Source organism: Gorilla gorilla, chromosome 6 (assembly GCF_029281585.2).
Source record: "Gorilla gorilla gorilla isolate KB3781 chromosome 6, NHGRI_mGorGor1-v2.1_pri, whole genome shotgun sequence".
Taxonomy (NCBI): domain Eukaryota; kingdom Metazoa; phylum Chordata; class Mammalia; order Primates; family Hominidae; genus Gorilla; species Gorilla gorilla.
Genome location: NC_073230.2, coordinates 50,916,350 through 50,938,550, shown reverse-complemented (window position 1 = coordinate 50,938,550; position 22,201 = coordinate 50,916,350). Strand labels below are relative to the sequence as shown.

Sequence of the window (22,201 nt, the reverse complement as noted above, 5' to 3'; positions counted from 1 at the left end):
TTCTGCTCTGGGATTTGGAGCCACTGTGTATGTTTGCCTATTTAGGAAGCATTGCTTGCCCTGAAGTCTGCGCTTTTGAAAAGACTTTAATTGCTCTCACTTTAGGCAGTTCAAAGGTTACTGGATTTTATTTACTATCTTACTTACTTGAGTTACTTTTATTCTGTTCTTTCATTTATCTCTATTAAATAAAGATGTAGACTGTACTTAATTGTGTTTTCCTCTTGGCGATGAAACAAGGCTAAAAGGTGATTCTTGTTAATTTGTTACTCATTTGGGTTATCCATTTATCTGGATTTGATGTGAGATGTTGTTTAGTCTTGGTTTGTAAAGAGATCTGTACTGAACATTTCTGTGTTCTTTGCCTAAAATGTCCTTTCACAGGCTGACGTAGTGCTGCTATTTGGAGTGTGGGAATCCAGCTATAGGGAATTGGTTTTATGTGAGAGTCTGGCTGAGTTTTTATTTTCTTTTCTACTCAAATATTATGTTTTATATTCCTGTCATTTGAAATTTGATTTTGCTCCTGACAATGAAAAATATTTAACAATGGTAATTCTCTTCATTCTTTAATGATTCTATGATCCATCTGCCAGAATGTGAGCTGCATTCATTTTGTAAAAAATGTTTGATCTTTGGGACATAGATCTAATTGCTGACATAGTTTCTTTAGATTCCATGAAAATATATTTAAATTCTTAATATGAAGACAAATTTTGCGATTTATTTTCATTTAGTCTGTGTGGTTCATAATAGTTTTTCTTCCCTCCTTATTTGAATAAGTCTTCTAGGATTTAGGATAATCTGTGCGTGTGTGTATGTGTGTGCATGCATGTGTATAAGTGTGTGTATGTGATTGTGAGTTTAGTTAAGGTCACTTTTAGCAAGATGCATTGACATGGTCATCAGAGTCTTTGAAATTGTAGACTCCATTTGAATAATAGTTTTGAAGACTTTTTTTCCTTAAAAAACAGTGTATGTTGTAGGCAAGATAGTATCTTGATACCTAGCTCCTGTCAATCTTCTGAAAACATTTATTTTGATAGTTTATTTGAAAAACATCATAGGCATGCATGGAATACTGTAAAAGGCAAAACTATGCACCAGTCAGGTGAAAAGTGTTTATTAAATTTCCGCTATACTACTGTTTCCTGTGTCCCAGTGTTCCAGCTATTCAGATCAGACCGGACCTCTTTTCATCTGTATGGATGTTGATGTTCCAAGTAGGGAGGAATTGTGACTCTGCCTTTTGTGTTGGCCTGAATTTGGGGAGTGCTCCTCCTGTGGGGCCGCAATCATTCTGAATTGTTCCAGGAAAGCTGTCTATAGGGGCATCCACGCTACATTCCCGTGGGAGAAGCCCCAGCTGTGTCTGCAGTGGGGTACCATGAGGGAACAAGACCTTTCGGTATCACAGAGGCTGCCTGCCTGTTGGGGTAGAAGGTGCTGTCTAGTTGAGGAAAATGAAATGTATGCATATGAAACAATTGCCAGACAAAACATACCTTTATATATTGGCATTCCCAAGTTGGATATAGTAAAACAAAGTGGGAATTCTGTAATAAAGACAGATACCAGTGTAAACATTTTTCTTTTTTTGTTCAGTATGCTTTTGCTGCATCACAGGATACTGCCTAACTTACCAATTTATTTACCTTTGGTGACTAGGGACATATGCTTCTTAGTATTACATTTCAGAAGTTTTAGGTGCTGTGTAATTAATCAGCCAGTTTTGCTGCCTTTCTGTGGTAGAGATTGAGGGGTCCAACCTCAAAGGTTATTGATGTAGTAAACCATATTAATCAGATTTTTGGTCTTTGAATAATATATGATTTTTTTTTTTTTTTTTTGAGATGGGGAGTCTCACTCTGTCGCCCAGGCTGTAGTACAGTGGCATGATCTTGGTTCACTGCAACCTCTGCCTGCCGGGTATAAGCGATTCTCCTGCCTCACCCTCCAAGTAGCTGGGATTACAGGCGCATGCCACCATGCTCAACTAGTTTTTATATTTTTAGTAGACATGGGGTTTCACCATGTTGGCCAGGCTGGTCTTGAACTCCTGACCTCAATTAATCCGCCTGCCTCAGCCTCCCAAATTGCTGGGATTACAGGTGTGAGCCATTCTGCCTGGCTAAGATCGATGAATTGTTGATATTCATGGAAATATTTTGTAAAATATTACTCATAGTAATGAGTGTTTACAGTTCAGTAATTATAGAATCATAGAAAGTAGCTGTGTATCTTTGGGTAAGGCACTTAGTCTTTCAGAACATCAATTTTCTCAATAATAATTAAACTAGGACAATAAAATTTACTTTGTATAGTTCTTGTGAGACTTAAATGAGATGACACATATGAAGCACCAACACAGTCCCTAGAACACAGAAGTGCTCTGTACATGTTGACTATTATTATTATAACCCTAAATTACTGCTATTAGTTGACCTTATGGAGTCTTTGGGTTATATGTTAATTTAGATTGGCTAGCAGGTATATTGGGAGGTCTCTTGCTGTATTGAAATTTACATAAATCTTATTGGAATCCTGCTGAGGTTGGTTTTGGAATCTTGCATGTAGGAAAGTAACTATCTGTAGGTTGGAGATGCTGTATCTGTACCATAAGGGCAAAAGAGAAAAGGAAATAAAGCAAAATGAGGTGCAACTGTGTGAATCTACATTATTATACACATGGCAGAAGGACAAACTACTAAATTGACAGTATGGTTGTGGCAAAACTTCTTTCCAAGTAATGGGAAGGTTTTTCACCAGGTCAATAGAAAAAATGAAGTGAAATGCTGTAAGACTGTAAAACTTTGGACCATTTGCTGACCACGTCTCATTTAGTTCTCACAAGGGTACTGTCTGCAAAACAAAAAAACACAAAGACCAAAAACACTAGAGAACTGGCTCTTGGTTTTGTTTCTGAATTAACTCTATAAAAGTAAAAAGTGGCTAAGAAGAATCTTCAGAATAGAAAACTAACTCTTTTTTTTTTTTTCAGGTGTAGGGTATCCAGAGTGGAAAACTGAAGTGAGCATTAGTTCTAGTTTTGTTATTGCTTGGCTTCATGACTTTGGCCAAGTCACTTAACCTATCTGGTCTTCAGTTTTTTTCATCTGTAAAGTAAGAATTTTTGCCCCAGACCCATTTAGCTCTAAAATTCCTTCGTGTACTTTTAGACATACAAAATGAAATTTGCATATCACTTAAAAATTTATTGGCCCAGAGTGGTGGCTCACGCTTGCAGTGAGCTGAGGTCCTGCCATTGCACTCCAGCCTGGGCAACAAAAGCAAAACTTTTGTCTCAAACAAACAAAAAATTTATTAAATAAAAAGTTAATTATTAATAATTAAATAAAAACTAAATAATTTTTTTAACATCTTATTGTGGAAAAATTTAAAGTCACCTAACGTAGAGAGAATAGTTTAATAGATCTTTTTTTTTTTTTTTTTTTGAGACAGAGTCTTGCTCTATCTCCCAGGCTGGAGTGCAGTGGCACTGTATCGGCTCACTGCAACCATCGCCTCCCGGGTTCAAGTGATTCTCCTGCCTCAGCCTCCCAAGTAGCTGAGACTACAGGCACCCGCCACCACGCCTGGCTAATTTTTTTGTCTTTTCAGTAGGGATGGGATTTCACCATGTTGGCCAGGCTGGTCTGGAACTCCTGACCTCAAGTGATCCACCCCCACTTGGCCTCCCAAAGTGCGGGGATTACAGATGTGAGCCACCACACCTGGCCAGTATAATAGACCTTGAGATCTTAAGATCCCAGCCCAATAATGATAATTCATGGCCAATCTTACTTTGGTGATGGGATCACATCTCACTGCAGCCTCCTTGACCCCTTGGGTTCAAGAAATCCCCTGACTTCAGCCTCCCCAGTAGCTAGGACTACATGTGTGTGCCACCACATCTGGCTAATTTTTAAATTTTTTTGTAGAGATAGGGTCCTGGGCTCAAGAGATCCTCTTGCCTTGGCTTCCCAATGTCAACTTTATTTTATCAAAACATTTTTAATTGATATATAATAGTTGTATACGCCTCAATTATTTTAAAGCAAACCTCAGATTTCATCATTTCATTTCTAAATATTTCGGGATATATCTAGTAGGAAAGGACTCTTTTTTTAACACATGAACATCCAGGCCAGGTGCTGTGGCTTACATCTGTAATCTCAGCACTTTCGGAGGCCAATGCCATTATCACACATAAGTAAAAATAATCATAATTCCTTTATTTTATTTGTTATTTATTTATTTATTTATATATTTATTTATTTATTTATTTTTGAGATGGAGTTTCACTCTTGTTGCCCAGGCTGGAGTGCAAGCAATGGCACCATCTCGGCTCACTGCAATCTCCGCCTCCTGGGTTCAAGCGATTCTCCTGCCTCAGCCTCCCAAATAGCTGGGATTACAGGCATGCGCTACCATGCCTGGCTAATTTTGTATTTTTAGTAGAGATGGGGTTTCACCATGTTGGTCAGTCTGTTTTGGAAGTCCTGACCTCAAGTGATCCATCCCGCCTCCGCCTCCCAAGGTGCTGGGATTACAGGTGTGAGCCACTGCACCTGGTCTTTCTTTCTTTCTTTCTTTTTTTGTCATTATTCCTTAATATCATTAAATATACAGTTGTTTTTCAGATTTTTCCCAATTCTCTCTCTCTTTTGTTTAGTTGGTAATTTGAATTGGGATCCGAATAAAGTAATCACAGTAGTTGAGTTATATATTTCTTAAGACTTAAAATTTATAGTTCCTTCTCAGTCTTTTTTCTTGAAATTTGTTTAAAAAACCAGTTAATTTATTCTGTTGTGTTTTTTGATTTTGCTGAATGCCTGTGATGTTAATTTTTTTTTTGTTCTTTATAAACTGATTTATAACTTGTTCAGGTTTGTGTGTGTGTGTGTGTGTGTGTTTTTGTTGTTTTGTTTTTTTGGCCAAAAATACTTCATAGAAGGTGGTGTGCAGTTCCACTAAGAGGCATATAATTGCTGGACATTACTTTCTCTGTGATGTTGGCAGGCATTGATGATGATTTCCCAGATCTGTGAATTTATTAGGAATTACAAAATGTGCTATTCTAGTTGTATCATTCCTTCTTCTTATATTAGTTGGGAAACTTTTGTAAGGGGACTCTTTCTCTCATCAGTTATTTGATTACCCTGAGGTATAGGCAGGAGAGATGCACATTCCCTTTATTTACCAATTGCCATAATAATGAATTTTCCCCTAGGCTTTACCAGTGATGGCTATTTTTTTTTGTAATATCATTATGAACCCACAATATTGAGCATATTTGATGTGCTTCAATTTATTGCAATTATTATCCTTCTTGATGCTCACATTCTCAGGCCAGTAAAGGCCTTTCCGGGTTGGCTTCTGCGTCTTTTTGACATGACCAATAATTTTTGATAACTTCCTTGATTTCTGGTAAAACAAGATATTCCAGGAACATTTTGTACCTTTCCTGCCCCATCCTGGAATCAGCCATTTCTTCAAGGACTGTTAGTTCCTCTTAGTGGGAAGTGGTATTTACATACCACTGTCTGATAGTAGGAATCTCAGTGATACTGGGTTAGTCTTTGATTCTAGGCCTTTTTAGTGGATGGATAAGAAAATAAATATTAAAAAAGAATATGTGCTGGGTGTGGTGGCTCACGCCTGTAATCCCAGCAGTTTGGGAGGCCAAGGCGGGTGGATCACCTGAGGTCAGGAATTCAAGACCAGCCTGGCCAACATGGTGAAACCCTGTCTCTACTAAAAATACAAACATTAACCGGGCATGGTGGCATGCGCCTGTAGTCCCAGCTACTCGGGAGACTGAGGCAGGAGGATGGCTTCAACCCAGGAGGTGGAGGTTGCAGTGAGCCGAGATTGCTTCACTGAACTCCAGTCTGGGCAACAGAGTGAGACTCCGTCTCAAAAAAAAAAAGTCCTGGTGCGGTGGCTTACACCTGTAATCTCAGCACTTTGGGAGGCTGAGGCAAGTGGATCACGAGGTCAGGAGATATCAAGACCATCCTGGCCAACATGGTGAAACCTCATCTCTACTAAAAATACAAAAATTAGCTGGGCTTGGTGGTGCGTGCCTGTAGTCCCAGCTACTTGGGAGGCTGAGGCAGGAGAATTACTTGAACCTGGGAGTTGGAAGCTGCAGTGAGCTGAGATCGTGCAACTGCATTCCAGCCTGGTCACAGATCAAGACTCTGTCTCAAAAAAAAAAAAAAAAAAGCATCAGGAGTGTATACCTCATATCATTTTAATTCAGAAACATCCTACACTAGAAAATGAGTAGAGAAATAAACAGAATCCAGATATGTGTGTACATTTTGAAGAATTACATTACTTACTATGAAACATTTTATTGCATTTTATTCTCCTTTCAGGTAAACAGTCTATTGTTGGAGTTTCTGTAGTTGCTTAGAATATTAATCTTAACCTTCTAGCTAATAACAATGGTATTACTTTTAAATATACACTGTTTTTGAACTCATTACTAGGATAGGTCTTAGTCCTCTTTGAAACCTGCTTCTTTCTTGTCTCTAGTAACCTATCATTGACCAGGTCTATATCTTAAAGAGTGCTAGGTTTGAGCTGTCCTTGAACTGACAAACAGTGGAGATGAGGATCACAAGTGAAATGGCATGTATAGAGGCCCAGAGGAATTAAAGAGTTTGCATGTCTGAAGAACGGCTATTCTAAGTATGCATGTCACGGGGTGGCCAGAGATAAGATATAGGGAGTGAATGGGGGCTAGGTCACAAACAATTCAGTATGTCATGCTAAGGAACCGTTATTTTTATCCTACAGGCAATTTCCTAAGAATTTCAATAAGGAAATGTCTTGATTAGAATTACAAATTCGAAAGGCTTTTGTAGCCACATGAAGAATAAACTGAGACAGGGGAAGTGGTAAGCAGGCTATCGCAGGACATGAGAGGCTGGATGGATTTGGGAATTACTTGGCAGGTCAAATAATTAGGAATTAGTGATCTATTGGATATAGGCAGGAAGTAAAAGAATAGAGTCCAGGATGGCCCTTAGGTTTCCTTCAGTTTGAATTAGTGAATGTAGAAGGAGCAGTCTGGGTTGGTGGCATATGAATGTGACTTAAGTGGGATAACTTCTTCTTTGGGGTTGTCAGCTTGCATTCCCTTGGACTTTCTGGTGGAGATGTCCATACATGCATAAATATATATAAACATCTTTTTATTTAAGGACTCAGACTTGGGTTCAAATCCAAGCTCTGTTACTTCCTATTTGTGTGACCTTGAGTAGGTTAGTTAACCTTTCCATGTCTCAGTTATAGTTGTAAAAAGGGGATAATTCATAGAGTTGTTGTATGAATTAAACAATCTAATTGACAAAAGTCTAACAGAGTGTCTAATACACAGTAACTTGATAAATGTTGTCATTGTTATTCTAGATACGGGAATTTCCAGTATCTTGTTTAGAAGGGATGAGATTCATTAGAGAGATGAGAATGAGAAGAGAGAGGACCAAATATGGACTGTTGGGGAATGCCAACAGTTGAACCTCAGAAACTCAGTTGCCGGGAGTCCTCTACCCTTAATCGGTTATTTCAGACATCACTGGTGGGAGCAGAGGTTTATCTCTGTCCTATAGCCGGTTGTAACAAGTGTTGTTTTTATTCCCAGACTTATATATTCACATTCACTCATTTATTAAACATGCTTTTGCTAAGTTACTGGTAGATGTAATTCTAGGTGCTAAAGATATTGCAGAGAACAGTCACCTTGGTCACAGGCCTCAAGGTACTAACATTCTAGAGGAGACAGATATCCATCAAAAATATAAAAGTATCCACTAGTGATAAGTACTTTAGAGAGAATGAAAATATCATAAAATGCTAGAGAATTCCTAGGAGTCTATGTTAGATTGGGTGGTAGAGAAAGCTTCTGAGGAGGATGTAGTAGCAAGCCATGTGAAGACTGGAGAGAAATACATCCTAGGTTGTGCAAAGGCCCCACCTTGGGAATAAGCTGTGGAGAACGCTAAAAACAACATCAGGGCCCAAGATAGGGCATTGGGAAAACAGACGAGCTGAGGCCAAAGAGTAGGTAGTAACCAAGCCATGTGGGGCCCTCTAAGCCAGGATAAAGGGTGGAGGTTTATTTTAAGTGACTTGGAAAGCCCTTAAAAAGCTTTAGGCAGGAAAGTAGTGCACTGATTTACCTTTTCGAAAGGTCACTGTATGGTTGAGCGTGGTGGCTTATGCCTGTAATCCTATTACTTTGGGAAGCTGAGGTGGGAGGATTGCTTGAGCCCAGGAGTTGAAGACTAGTCTGGACAACAAAGCAACACCACATCTCTACAAACAATTTTAAAAATTAGCTGGATGTGGTGGTGCATGCCTGTGGTCACAGTTACTTGGGAGGCTGAGGCAGGTGGATTGCTTCAACCCAGGAGTTTGAGGCTTCAGTGAGCTAAGATCACACCACTACCCTCCAGCCTGGGTAATAGAGCAAGATCCTGTCTCAATCAATCATTCAGTCAATCACTGTGATCACAAGAGTCAAAAATGAGGTAGGGAAGAGCAGAAACAGGTGGCTAATCAAATAGTCTAGATGAGAGATACTTTATTTTGTTCTCTTTTTTCCTTTTATTATCAAGTGAAAGCCTCATCCTGAGTCTCTTGGTTGCTTGGAAGCCTCAAAGCTGTCCTTGAACAGATCCCTGTCGGGAGAGTTGTTTTGATAATTGAGGTTCTCCAGGCCTGGAGCAGTGATGACCTACTGAAGGTCGTTAACCTGACTCTTAACCCAGGGCAACAGGGGCTAATGAGTGGGGTTCTAAGAGTATGAGCATGTATTCAATTACTTTCTTCTGAGGAGAGTTCATAGCTTCTTACCAGTTTGTCAAAGGGACCTGTGACCTCCAAAAGTATAACCATTAACAAGACAGTGTGTTGAGCACTGATGGGAGAGAGGGAAAACACAAAGTCAGACATAATTAAGAAGAAAAATGGGGTAGGCAGGCCAGATCATATGGCACTCAGGGAAAATATTAAGAGATAATAAGTCTTTTCCCCTTAGCTTCCTCCCTGTACATTTTTACCAACGTCTGGAAATTCACGTTTTGCTTTCAGTGTCCATAAATGCCACAAGATGGCGAGGTTGCTCCTTAAAATGAATGTGAATTACTAAGTGGAAGAGAGGGAGAAAGAAAGAAAATGTGTGTTGGGTATTCCTCTCTGATTTTCCATAACTTCCCTGATTTTTCTTAGCTCTTTACTTGAATATAAAGTAGAATCGACATGCATACATTTTTCCTCTTTAATTTAGATTTTAATCATAGTTGTTTTTGGAATTGTAAAGCTAAAAATAAAATTTAAAGGAACTATCTGGATCCCAGGCTTAACATTTTTTCTACCTCTTCATTAAATTATTAATGAATCATTTCATTCTGCACATCACCAACAGAGTAATCTTAGTAAAATACCATTTTGATGTTCGTTCTCTGCTTTAAAATTTTATTTATTCTTATAAAATTTGTTGATAGTACTGGTAGTCAGTATTTAAATAGTTATAAGTATAAGGTGAAAACGTGGAATAATTTTTGACTCCTATTATGGAATATATATGTTTATTATTATTATAATTATTATTTTTGAGATGGAGTCTTGCCCTGTCGTCCAGGCTGGAGTGCAATGGCACAATCTCAGCTCACTGCAAGCTCTGCCTCCCGGGTTCAAGCAATTCTCCTGCCTCAGCCTCCCAAGTAGCTGGGATTACAGGCATGCGCTACCATGCCTGGCTAATTTTTTGTATCTTTAGTAGAGACAGGGTTACACCATGTTGGACAGGCTTGTCTTGAGCTCCTGACCTAGTGATTCACCCACCCCGGCCTCCTAAAGTGCTGGGATTACAGGCGAGAGCCACGTTTATTATTATTATTGTCAGCTTCTTCGCTATTATGAACAAGTGCAAGATTCCACGTACAAAATATCTTAATTTTTATGGTTTATTAAACAACATAATTTAAATGCTTAGATGTCTATTGTCATCATTTGACATACCTCAGGGTAGTTTTCCTTTTGTTATTCTCAACATTTTGTAGAAAAGGTAAGCTAATATATTATTTATACGTTGATTAATGCATCTTTAGTAATTATGTATATTTAGCTCTTGATATAAAATTCATTTTGCTTGTGTTATCTAATCAAATTAAATCCTCATAAGAAATCTATGAGATAAACGTGAATGTTGCCATTTTATGGATGAAGACATTGAGGCTTAGGAAGATTGAATGATTTGTCAAAGATTTAATAGTTGGCAGAACTATAATTTGAATCCAGATTTTTTTTAATCCTAAAACTCCCCTTTTTCCCTGTACCTTACTGCTTCCAATGAGAGCAACTATTCCTTTTCTCTTTAATAGAAATACTTAGAAGTTGTAATTTAAAGTAATTAGGATATTTGTGTCTTTCCCTTGTTCTAAGCTGAACAAAAAGAGAATTTTTCCTGCAGGTCTTTATTTAGAAGAGTCCTTTTAGAGTTGCACTGATGGTGAGGGACCTGGGTTTGTCCTATTTGAGGGATTTGGGCTCCTGTCCAGAAGCACCTGATTTTCCAAACCTAGAGTTAACTGAAACTTAATTTCTTTTGTTGACTTCCTGCTGAGATAACAGGTGGTTCACAGTGCACAGGCCTTCTTGCCGATGGTGGCAGCTTCTTTCTGTTCCTGGAGACTTGTTTTATGCTGGGGACTACCAGTGGTTTGAAAACCATTGCTTTGAAGGCTGGAATCCCGGGCCAGGGTGCCCTCTAAAGCAGCACACTGCCTGCCCTGGAACTCATTCTCTAAAACTTGGCGTTATTTCTGCACAGAGAATGTTGTCTTATAGTTTATTTCTCTTTATTTGCTTCATATCCCATTTTTGTTCTTCTAAAGACTGAGAAAGTAATAGTTAAGAATTTATACATTTTGTTATCGATATTGGGAGATAAAACTGTAATTTACCTGAATCAAGACATTTGGGTTTTTCAGTATGGTTTTATATGGCCGGGCGTGGTAGCTCATGCCCAATCTCAGCACTTCGGGAGACTGAGGCTGGTGGATCACTTGAGCTCAGAAGTTCAAAACCAGCCTGGGCAACATAGTGAAATCCCATCCCTACCCAAAATGCAAAAATTAGCTGGGTGTAGTGGTGTGTGCCTGTAGTCCCAGCTACTGGGGAGGCTGAGGGGGGAGAATTGCTGGAACACAGTCAGTCGAGGTTGCGGTGAGCCCCGACGGTGCCACTGCGCTCCGGTCTGGGTGACAGAGTGAGACCCAGTTTCAAAAAAAAGAAAAAAGAAAAAAAAAAGAAAAAGATAATGGTTTTATTTTTTCTTCATGTAACAGTTCTAATTGAAAGATAGGCATAGTGGAAATAAAATTGACCATGAATAATTATTGAAGTTGACCAATGGGTTTATTATATATTCTATCTATTTTTATTTGAAATTTTCCAAGATAAAACATAAGCAGAGACATGTTTTAACACCCTTTTTAATCATCAATAATTATAATCTTGAATTATTTTAATTCCTTCATATTAAGTGATAATTTTATCTGTGGAGTTTGTTTTACATACTCTTATTTGTGACAAAGATCATTTCTGGTGGCGAATGCATCTGGGTAGATTAATTGGTGATTATCACTCTTGTGGTTTTGTTTATTTACTTTTTATAGATTGTTTTTGAAAAAAATTTTTGTTATTTTTATTTTTTGAGACAGACTCTCACTCTATTGCCCAGGCTGGAGTGCAGTGGCGTGAACTTGGCTCACTGCAACCTCCACCTCCTGGGTTCAAGCGATTCTCCTGTCTTAGCCTCCCAAGTAGCTGGACTACGGGCATGCACCACCACGCCTGGCTAATTTTTGTAATTTTAGTAGAGACGGGGTTTCACCATGTTGGCCAGGCTGGTTTCAAACTCCTGACCTCAAGTGATCTGCCTGCATTGATCTCTCAAAGTGCTGGGATTATAGGCGTGAGCCACCGCATCCAGCCAAAAAATTATTTTTATATAAAATATTTTTGCACTCATTCATTCCTTCAATAAATGTTATTGAACACTGTTCTAGAGGCTGGGGATACAGCAGTGAACCAAACAGAAAAACATTCTGGAGTATACACTTTAGTAGGGAGGAGACAAAATAAATCTAACAAATAATGGTATTGTGTTTCTATTGTGATAAGTGCTGTGGCAACATATATAACGAGGGTGCTCTTTTACAAAAGGTTGAGGGAGAGTCTTCCAGGTGGCTGGAGAAACAAGGCTTGCAGGCAACCCTTTCATGGCCTTCCTAAAGCAGCATATGCAGGGAATATCAGCAAGTAGCTGATGTGTATGGAAAGCTCTTCACTGGGTCACTCTGCTTGATATGAAGGATTTGGAGACAAATTTATGTAGCTTCTGATACAACCTTTATTTATTTTTATTTTTGTTATTATTTTTTGAGGCAGAGTCTTTCTCTGTTGCCCAGGCTGCAGTGCGGTGGTGCAATCTTGGCTCACTGTAACCTCTGCCTCCTGGGTTCAAGCAGTTCTCCTGCCTCAGCCTCCCCAGTAGCTGGGATTACAGGCGCCTACCACCACACCCAGCTAATTTTTGTGTTTTTAGTAGAGATGGGGTTTCACTGTGTTGGCCAGGCTGGTCTTGAACTCTTGACCGCAGGTGATCCTCCCGCCTCCCAAAGTCCTGGGATTATAGGCGTGAGCCACCACGCCTGGCCTGATACAACTTTTATGATGTAGCAATAAGCATCAGGACTGAGGGGAGTAGAAGAAAATCTTTCCTGTGTTCTGTTGATTCTTGCTGATGGCAAAAAAAAAAAAAAAAAGAAAAAAAAGAAAAAAATTTGACACCTTCTCTACCTTCTCTTTGTAATCTTAAAAATCACTTAGTTGATGTTATTGTTTATTTATGTCCAAACCTTAAAATCATTTAGGTTTTCTTTGTTTACTTGAGAAAATACATAAATAGAACTCAGGGAGATATTGTTTTGCTTAACTTTGTATATTAGCTTAACTTTGTATATTACTGTGTACAAAGCAAGGGTAGCAAATACCTGTTGGAGTCAGGGAAGTACTTGAAACCCGGCTGAGGCATATGGAAGTAGAGTGGTGGACCCTGTGGCAAATCAGAGGATTTATGCCCTATGTAGAGGGGAGAGGCAATACTCAACTCTAATTGATTATTGCATGTGAGAATGTGGGCCTGGTTTTGAATTATTTCCTTTTTTTTTTTTTTTTTTAAAGGGAGTCTCCCTCCATTGTCCAGGCTGGAGTGCAGTGGTGCAATCTCAGCTCAATGCAACCTCCACCTCCTGGTTCAAGTGATTCTTGTGCCTCAGCCTTCCCAGTGGCTGGGATTACAGGCATGCACCACCATACCTGGCTAATTTTTGTATTTTTAGTAGAGATGGGGTTTCACCATGTTGGCCGGGCTTGACTTGAACTCGTGACCTCAAGTGATCCGCCCACCTCAGCCTCCCAAAGTGCTAGGATTACAGGCGTGAGCCACCGCACCCGGCCTGAGTTTTTTTTTAAGAATAGCCAGGGTAGGCCAGGCGCGGTGGCTCATGCCTGTAATCCTAGCATTTTGGGAGGCTGAGGCAGGTGGATCACTTCACGTCAGGAGTTTGAGACCAGTCTGGCCAACATGGCGAAACCTTGTCTTTACTGAAAATACAAAAATTAGCTGGGTGTGGTGGTGCACGCCTGTTATCCTAGCTACTCGGGAGGCTGAGGGAAGGAGAATCACTTGAACCTGGGAGGTGGAGGTTGCAGTGAGCCGAGATCGAACCACTACACTCCACCCTGCTCTACGGGAACGAGACTCCATCTCAAAAAAAAATGAATAGCCGGGGTCGAGCACTATAATGAATTCTTACTGCGTTCTTCAAGGAATAGTATAGATCTAATAGTCTCGAAATGCTGCAGGATTTCTGGATACAAATGTTTCTAACACACTATATTGTACAGTGGTTTTAGCACACCCTGTGTGGTGCTGAATATGTTTATTTTTGTTGTTTTAGGGTATGGTCAGACAGGTCCAATTTCTCAGCGAGCTGGTTATGATGCTGTTGCCTCGGCTATTTCTGGTCTGATGCACATCACAGGGCCTGAGGTAGGTATCCTTCCTTAGAATATTCATAATTTCTTCCCTTACATATTCCAAAAGGATTTTACTCTGCACTAACCCATAGGATTAAATGAGTTGTTAGGTTGGGGCAAAAGTAATTGCTGTTTTTGCCACTGAAATTAATAATTTTAGAAAGAAACCAGGGAAAGTGAATGCTTATGAAAGTAAAACAGGAAGTGTTCATTACAAATGTATTGAGTCTAAACATCAATTTGGCCACATGGAAAAGAGCAATGTTTTTAGCAAGAAGCCGTAGATCAGATGGTGAACACACTTTCCACATTTATTATGTTATTCAAGCTTAATATAGGCACCTTTGTGTGATTTAGGAATATTCCTTCTTTGAAATAAAACAGTTGACTAGACTAGACCGCGGATGTCCATTTCTACTACAGTGCCTTCATCTGCCATGTATACATAGCAGAGGGTCTATTTTTCCTTTTGGAAAAATATAGGTAGTTATGTATTTGAAAATTTGTTGCTTAAAGCCTCCCTCAGGTTTAAATGTATCTAATTTGTCATGTGCCTTAGATTCTGACAGTGAAATAATTATTTGATTTTATAATAATTCCTCTCCATTGATAGTGGGTTGAGAAGTTCCTAACAGGTATTTAGATGGCCAAAATGTGGTTGGTTAGATTAAAAAAAAGACTCTCGGGGAAGGCAATATGAATGACGTTAAACAAAGTGAAAAAAAGGTGTGAAAGCCTAGTAAATAAAAATGCTAAAACACACCCATTTCAAAACAAACTAGATTGATGGCCTTAAAAAACTTGTTTCAGTGGGTGTTCATTCTCCAAATCACTTCTTCTAGTTAATTCTTCAGGAAATATTGCTTGCTGTAGTGTTGGAATAAACTGAGACAGAGTGACCTCAAGTCTTTTGCAGTCTTCCTTTTATTTAATTTTACTTATTAATTACTTATTTCCTTTTGCTTCTATTTTCTCATGATGAGATTTACTTTTTATTAATTTCAAAGCAACTGTTGGGGTTTTAATTTCTTGAAATATAAAGTTATTGTACTTTCATCTTCATTTCATTTTCACAAGTCTTAGAAAAAAATGTGTGTGGCCTTTGCTTTTTTTTTTTTTAAGACAGAGTCTTGCTTTGTCGCCCAGGCTAGAGTGCAGTGGCGCGATCTCAGCTCACTGCAGCCTCTGCCTCCTAAGTTCAAAGGATTCTCCTGCCTCAGCCTCCCGAGTAGCTGGGATTACAGGTGCCAGCTACCATGACCAGCTAATTTTTGTATTTTTAGTAGAGACATGGTTTCACCGTCTTGACCAGGCTGGTCTTGAACTCCTTACTTTGTGATCCAATCCCAGTGCTAGGATTACAGGCATGAGCCACCACATCTAGCCTGTTTTGTTTTATTTGAGACAGGGTCTCCAGGCTGGAGTGCAGCCTCCGTGGCACACTGCAGCCTCCTGGGCTCAATAGATTCTCCAACCTCAGCCTCCGACATAGCTTGGACTACAGGTGCGTGGCACCAAACCTGACTAATTTTTGAATTTTTTGTAGAGATGCTGTCCCATTATGTTGCCCAGGCTTGTCTTGAACTCCTGGACTCATGACATCTTGGCCTCCTAAAGTGATGGGATTACAGGCATGAGCTGCTGTACCCTGCTGGCCTTCCCTTAAAATATTCAAGAGCACCAGTTTTCTTTCCATCCATTGAGAGAATAGAGCATGGACATTTCTCTCATTGCTCAGTTCCATAGGGTCTCATATGGCCAAGACATTCTTTATTGTGAATGGTTTTATTTAAGGGTGTTGAACTCAATTAGGAATATGTGAAAAGATCTGGGATATAAAAATTTCTATATTCAAATGGTAAAATGAATTAAATGAAAAACTGTTAAGATGGGGAATTACTGTAGTTCCTTTAGTACATTACACTGTGGTCTAACAGGGATAACCACACAGTATATGCTCAACCTTGTAATTTCTCAGTCAATAACAGCTTTTATCTCTTGTGTTACCCTACTCAGGTGATTTTTGTTCTAGGTGAGCAAATAACATTTATTGAGTGCTTGGTATGTGCCAAACATTGCTTTATATACTTTCCATGTATTACATTAAGTAAGCTTAACTCTCACACTGTGTTTCTTTCACATGGACACATCTTTCATTCCTTAATTAAGTTACACATCAATGCGGTAACTAGTAAGTAGTTACCGCATCTGTTTCCTACTGTACGGTGGGAATGGTGGTAGGCGCTGGAGATTAAGCAGGCAACAGGACAGGCACAGTCCTTATCTTCCTATAGCTGTTAAGTAGGGAAAACAAACATTAACAGAAAATATTTATTACATGCAAATAAAAAGAACTGCGAAGAAGAGTACAGGGTGCTATGAACATATATAATTAACAGTGTGCCTCAGGCCATTATTATGCTTCTAAAGATCTCCATAAAGTGTGGTTTGACAGCTAAAGATAAAAGCTGATTGAAAAGAATCAGGCCAGCCTGGCACAGTGGCTCATGCTTGTAATCCCAGCACTTTGGGAGGCCAAGGCGGGCGGGTCACCTGAGTTCGGGAGTTCGAGACCAGCCTGATCAACACGGAGAAACCCCATCTGTACTAAAAATACAAAATTAGCCAGATGTGGTGTTGCATTCCTGTAATCCCAGCTACTCTGGAGGCTGAGGCAGGAGAATCACTTGAACCTGGGAGGCAGAGGTTGCAGTGAGCTGAGATCGTGCCATTGCACTCCAGCCTGGGTGACAAGAGCGAAACTCCATCTCCAAAAAAAAAAAAAGAAAAGAATCAGAAGAATCAGGCCATGCTGGGAGTCCCCCTTAAGAAAGTTGTTTTCCCTTATCTTATCAGCAATATATTAACAATTCCCTAAGCCTCTCAGCAGAGATTGTACGGGAAAGCACTTCTGAAAGCCTTGGCTAATATTTTTAACCAGTCAGTGCACACACACTATTGCCAGTTATATCCATTGCATATGAACTTTTCTGTAACTGCACAGCCATGTATCTGTGCTGTAGCATAACTCCATGTTGTCAGATGAGTGATTGGAACTCAGGCTTCTCTGACATCAGGAGGCTTCTCCACATCACCCTACGCGGTAGAGCCCAAGTTTATCAGGGTTGTCGGTCAGGGAAGGCATCTCTGAGGGCATATATTTAGGGTGGGATCCTGTTAAGCATTAGCCGATTAGCATTAGAGAGTAATGCATGGTATTGCATGTCATCTAGATGCTGGAGAGTCTGGTAGTTTTGAAGAGCCAAAAGAAGGGCAGTGTCACTGGATTATTGTGAACTAATAAGGAAGTGGGGCCAAATGTGGTTGGGGAGGTAAGGAACAGCGGCTGAACTTATTGCTTGTGGATTTATTACCTTACTTAATAGTTTGATGAGAAAATACATTATTATATGCAAATATATTTTTAGTGATAATCTCATATATTTCTCTCTTGAAATCGAGTGATATTCCAAAGATATAGACTAGTGTTATAATGAAAAAACTCAAAGTGCAAGTTTTTTTCCTATAATGTTATAATAATGTCATTTTTATTCAAAATTGGGCATATCTAAATGTATAGTATAGGGACTGGGCATGGTGGCTCACGCCTATAATCCCAGCACGTTGGGAGGCTGAGGCGGGCGGATCACTTAAGGTCAGGAGTTCAAGACCAGCCTGGCCAACATGGTGAAACCCCGTCTCTACTAAAAATACAGAAATTAGCTGGGCATCGTGGCACATGCATGTAATCCCAGCCACCCGGAAGGCTGAAGCAAGAGAATTGGTTGAACCCGGGAGGTGGAGGTTACAGTGGCCCAAGATTGCACCACTGCACTCCAGCCTGGGTGTGAAAGAGAGACTCTGCCTCAAAAAAAAAAAAAAAAAAAATGGAAAAAGTATACTGTAGGGAAAATTTTATGAAAGAAGTCTTTATGGCCTGGTGTGGTGGCTCATGCCTGTAATTCCAGCACTTTGGGAGGCCGAGGCAGGCAGATCATGAGGTCAAGAGATCGAGACCATCCTGGCCAACATGCTGAAACCCCATCTCTACTAAAAATACAGAAGTTAGCTGGGCGTGGTGGTGTGCATCTGTAGTCCCAGCTACTTGGGAGGCTGAGGCAGGAGAATCGCTTGAACCCAGGATGCAGAGGTTGCAGTGAGCTGAGATCACGCCACTGTACTCCAGCCTGGCAACAGACCAAGACTCTGTCTCCAAAAAAAAAAAAAAACCATCTTTATCATGTGATTTTGGGTAAACTAATTACTGTTGACCTTTACTAAATCTAAAATCCAGCCTTTTACATATGCTGTGGTGTTGTCAGATTAGATTATATTTGACTACGGACAAAGAGAGAATCTATTTTGAATTCCTACACTATGCCAGACAGATGATAGACATTTTACATATGTATCTTGATCCTCACATTGGTACTTCCAGGTATGTTTTGATAAACTCTTTTTCTTTCTTTTCTATTTTTTTTTTTTTTTGAGATAGAGTCCTCACTCTTGTCACCCAGGCTGGAGTGCAGTGGCACAATCTCGGCTCACTGCAGCCTCCACCTCCTGGGTTCAAGTGATTCTCCTGCCTTAGCCTCCCCAGTAGCTGGGATTATAGGCATGTGCCACCACACCTGGCTAATTTTTTTTGTATTTTTAGTAGAGACGGGTTTCGCCATGTTGAGTGGTCTCGAACTCCTGACCTCAAGTGATTCGCCCACTTCGGCCTCCCAAAGTGCTGGGATTACAGGTGTGAGCCACCATGCCCAGCCTCGTATTGACACATTCTATAACTGAAGCTTAGAGGCTTACATAACTTGATATGTAAAGTACTAAAGCCCAACTTTGAACCCAGGTTTTCTTTACTTCTGTAGCCTGTACTCTTTCCACTCCCCATGATACCTGCAGAATGATCCTGATGTCTGTTATATTTGCACCTTGCTTCTGCATGCTGCTTGATATTTGTTACAATGTAGTAAATAGTCCATTTGAAAGAGTGGGAGAGCACTCAAAGAGTTTGGGGTTCTGGCTCTAATTCACTGCTGTCTGTTGACTGACTGCCTAAAATGGGCCTCAGTAAGATGTAAGCCTCATGGGAAAGACCATGGTCCTTGATTTGGTCACTACTTTATGCATAGAACAGGCCCTTAGTAAACAATTATGTTGAGTAAATGAGTAAATGAATATCTGGTACTGTGCTATGTGGCATATATATATATATATATATATATTTTGTTTTTTGAGACAAGGTCTCACTCTGTTGCCCAGGCTGGTGTAATCATGGCTCACAGCAGCCTCAACATCCCGGGGCTCAGGTGATCCTCCCCACTCAGCCTCCTGAGTAGCTGGGACCAAAGGCACATGCAACCATGCCTGCATCCATCTCTCTCTCTCTCTATCATCTGTTTATCTATCTATCATCTTTTTTTAATGCATACAGAATTTGAAGAGATTGGGAATGAAATCAAAGTATGAGAGATTCTGGAAAGTAAATGACTCAGACATATGTGATATGTGTTCTGAGTAATAATTCAGCTGTAAATCTTGGCACACTTAAACATCAAGAAGAATTATACTGAGCAATCAAATGAACAAAGACGTATTGACCATATGTGTAGTGTTGTATTAGGTACCATAATAAGTTACTCTGTAAGGAATTATTTCCTTCCCTAGATTAGATGTATATGCATGGAAAAATTAGAAAATAAAAATAACAGAAAACTGAATAAAATTAGTGGTATGTTATGTTGCAGATAATACATCAGATTGGAAGATAAAGCATCTTTAATTTTTTTCTTGAGGATTAACAACATTGGAAAACTCATGAGTTGGATGATCCTAGAGGCTTGGGGCTTGGGAGTGTGTGTCTGTCTGTGTGTGATTGTGTGTGTGTATGTCTATATATGTGATGTTGACAACGAAGGCAGTTCTTTGCAAGCAGCTGAGAGTGGCAGATGTATGAGGGCAAGTTGATATGGTGGCAGTTGTTAGATGTTTCTGTGAGAACTTCCATGGTAGGGATAGCCAAGAATTCAACTCTATGTCCCAGTTTCCAGTGCAATAAATGCTTCTCACAATTTAAAAAAACTTAATTAATAACATCTTCAGAATCTATTTATGGCTTACACTGAATCTGTTGGAGAGAAGTTTTTATTGTAACTTGATGATGTATAGGCAGAGTGCGGTGGCTCACGCCTGGAATTCCAGCACTTTGGGAGGCTGAGGTGGGTGGATCACTTCAGGTTAGGAGTTCGAGACCAGCCTAGCCAACATGGTGAAGCCCTGTCTCTACTAAAAATACAAAAGTTAGCTGGGTGTGGTGGCAGGTGCCTGTAATCCCAGGTACTTGGGAGGCTGAGGCAAGAGAATCACTTGAACCTGGGAGGTGGAGGTTGCTGTGAGCCCAGATTGCGCCACTACACTCCAGCCTGGGTGACTGAGCGAGACTCTGTCTCAAAACAAAACAAAATTAAAAAAAATATATAAAGTATAAATGTGGTTCAGGGTAGGACTTTAAGGAAGTGGTGGGACTTGAGATGCATGGTGCCTGGAAAGATAGATAGAATGTGGATGGATTAAGACATTCCTAGACATTCCCAGGGGAGATCACACAGTGGAAAACAAATGCAGAGAAGCAGGAAGGAATCAGGCGGTCTTAGGGAAAACAATAGGCCAGTCACAGAGGCGCTGAGAGTTAAGGTTTCAGAACATAAGGGGAAGGTTGCTTTAGGCCTTACTTTGGCAAGTCTTCAAGGTCAAGTAAAGAAGTTGGGAGGTTGTTTGCTCAAAGTGAAGTTCAGAAGATGTTTCAGAAGGGGAGTGATATGATGAAAGCTGTGCTTCGTAAGATTAGTTTGGACCAAGTGTGCAGGATGGATTAAATCAAGTTTACAAGCATTGTTCCTTAGATATTTATCTCCTCCTTTAAAAACTAAGAAAACACAAAATTACACAAGGAGAAATTGCTCTTACATTGCTGTCAAAAGGCACCGTATTATTCTTAGTTTTTATTTATTTTTTGAAGAGGTAATACATTCATATAATACTAAATCCATAAGATACATAAGTAGGTGGACCGTATAATTCATCATACAAACCAGGACACTTTTGAGAGAGAGAGAGAGCAGGAAGGTCCTCTGTATGATTACATTGGGACATAAACTGGGTCTTTTTCCTTGAGTGTCTAACGGTCCACAATATAAATCTCCTTTCCTCTGTGCCCATCCCACCTTATTCTCTTCCTCAGATGAAATCCATCTTACCAGTTCTTTTTTGTGTCTTTCCAGAGATATTCTATTCAAAACCAAGCAAAATAGTCTTCCTCTTTAAACTTTTTTTGTTGTTGTTGTTGAGACAGAGTCTTGCTCTGTTGCCCAGGCTGGAGTGCAGTGGCATGATCTCGGCTCACTGCAACCTTCGCCTCCCAGATTCAAGCAATTCTCCTGCCTCAGCCTCCTAAGTAGCTGGCATTACAGGCACCTGCCACCATGCCCGGCTAATTTTTTTTTTGTATTTTTAGTAGAGATGGGGTTTCACCGTGTTGGCCAGGCTGGTTTCAAACTCCTGACCTCAAGTGATCCGCCTGCTTTGGCCTCTCAAAGTGCTAGGATTACAGGTGTGAGCCACCGCGCCTGGCCATGAACTTTTTTTTTTATTTTAAATTTTTATAGGTACATAGTAGACATATATATATATATATATATATATTTTTTTTTTTTTTTTTTGAGATGGAGTCTCGTTCTGTCACCCAGGCTGGAGTGCAGCGGCGTGATCTTGGCTCACTGCAAGCCCTGCCTCCCGGGTTCACGCCATTCTCCTGTCTCAGCCTCCCGAGTAGCTGGGACTACAGGGGCCCACCACCACGCCCGGCTAATTTTTTGTATTTTTAGTAGAGACAGGGTTTCACTGTGTTAGCCAGATGGTCTCGATCTCCTGACCTCGTGATCCGCCTGCCTTGGCCTCCCAAATTGCTGGGATTACAGGCGTGAGTGACTGTGCCCGGCATAGTAGATATATATTTATGGGGTATGTAAGATTTTTTGATAGAGGCATACAGTATATAATAATCACATCAGAATAA

The 22,201-nt window shown here is 40.0% G+C and overlaps 1 protein-coding gene and 1 long non-coding RNA gene across 9 annotated transcripts in view; one reads left to right on the top strand and one right to left on the bottom strand.

Moving 5' to 3' along the window:
* Nucleotides 1-22,201, top strand: part of SUGCT (succinyl-CoA:glutarate-CoA transferase) — a 732,345-nt gene that overhangs the window by 99,897 nt on the left and 610,247 nt on the right. For all 8 annotated transcript variants that reach the window (XM_055347702.2, XM_055347701.2, XM_019030300.4 and 5 more), the window contains exon 7: nt 14,046-14,137. In XM_055347702.2, the coding sequence (XP_055203677.1) occupies nt 14,046-14,137 (92 nt within the window). The remainder of the gene's footprint in view (nt 1-14,045; nt 14,138-22,201) is intronic.
* LOC134758916 (uncharacterized) overlaps nt 16,369-22,201 on the bottom strand; it is a 57,371-nt gene continuing 51,538 nt past the window's right edge. Inside the window, exon 3 of the long non-coding RNA XR_010134665.1 lies at nt 16,369-16,418. This is a non-coding gene — a long non-coding RNA (uncharacterized lncRNA). The remainder of the gene's footprint in view (nt 16,419-22,201) is intronic.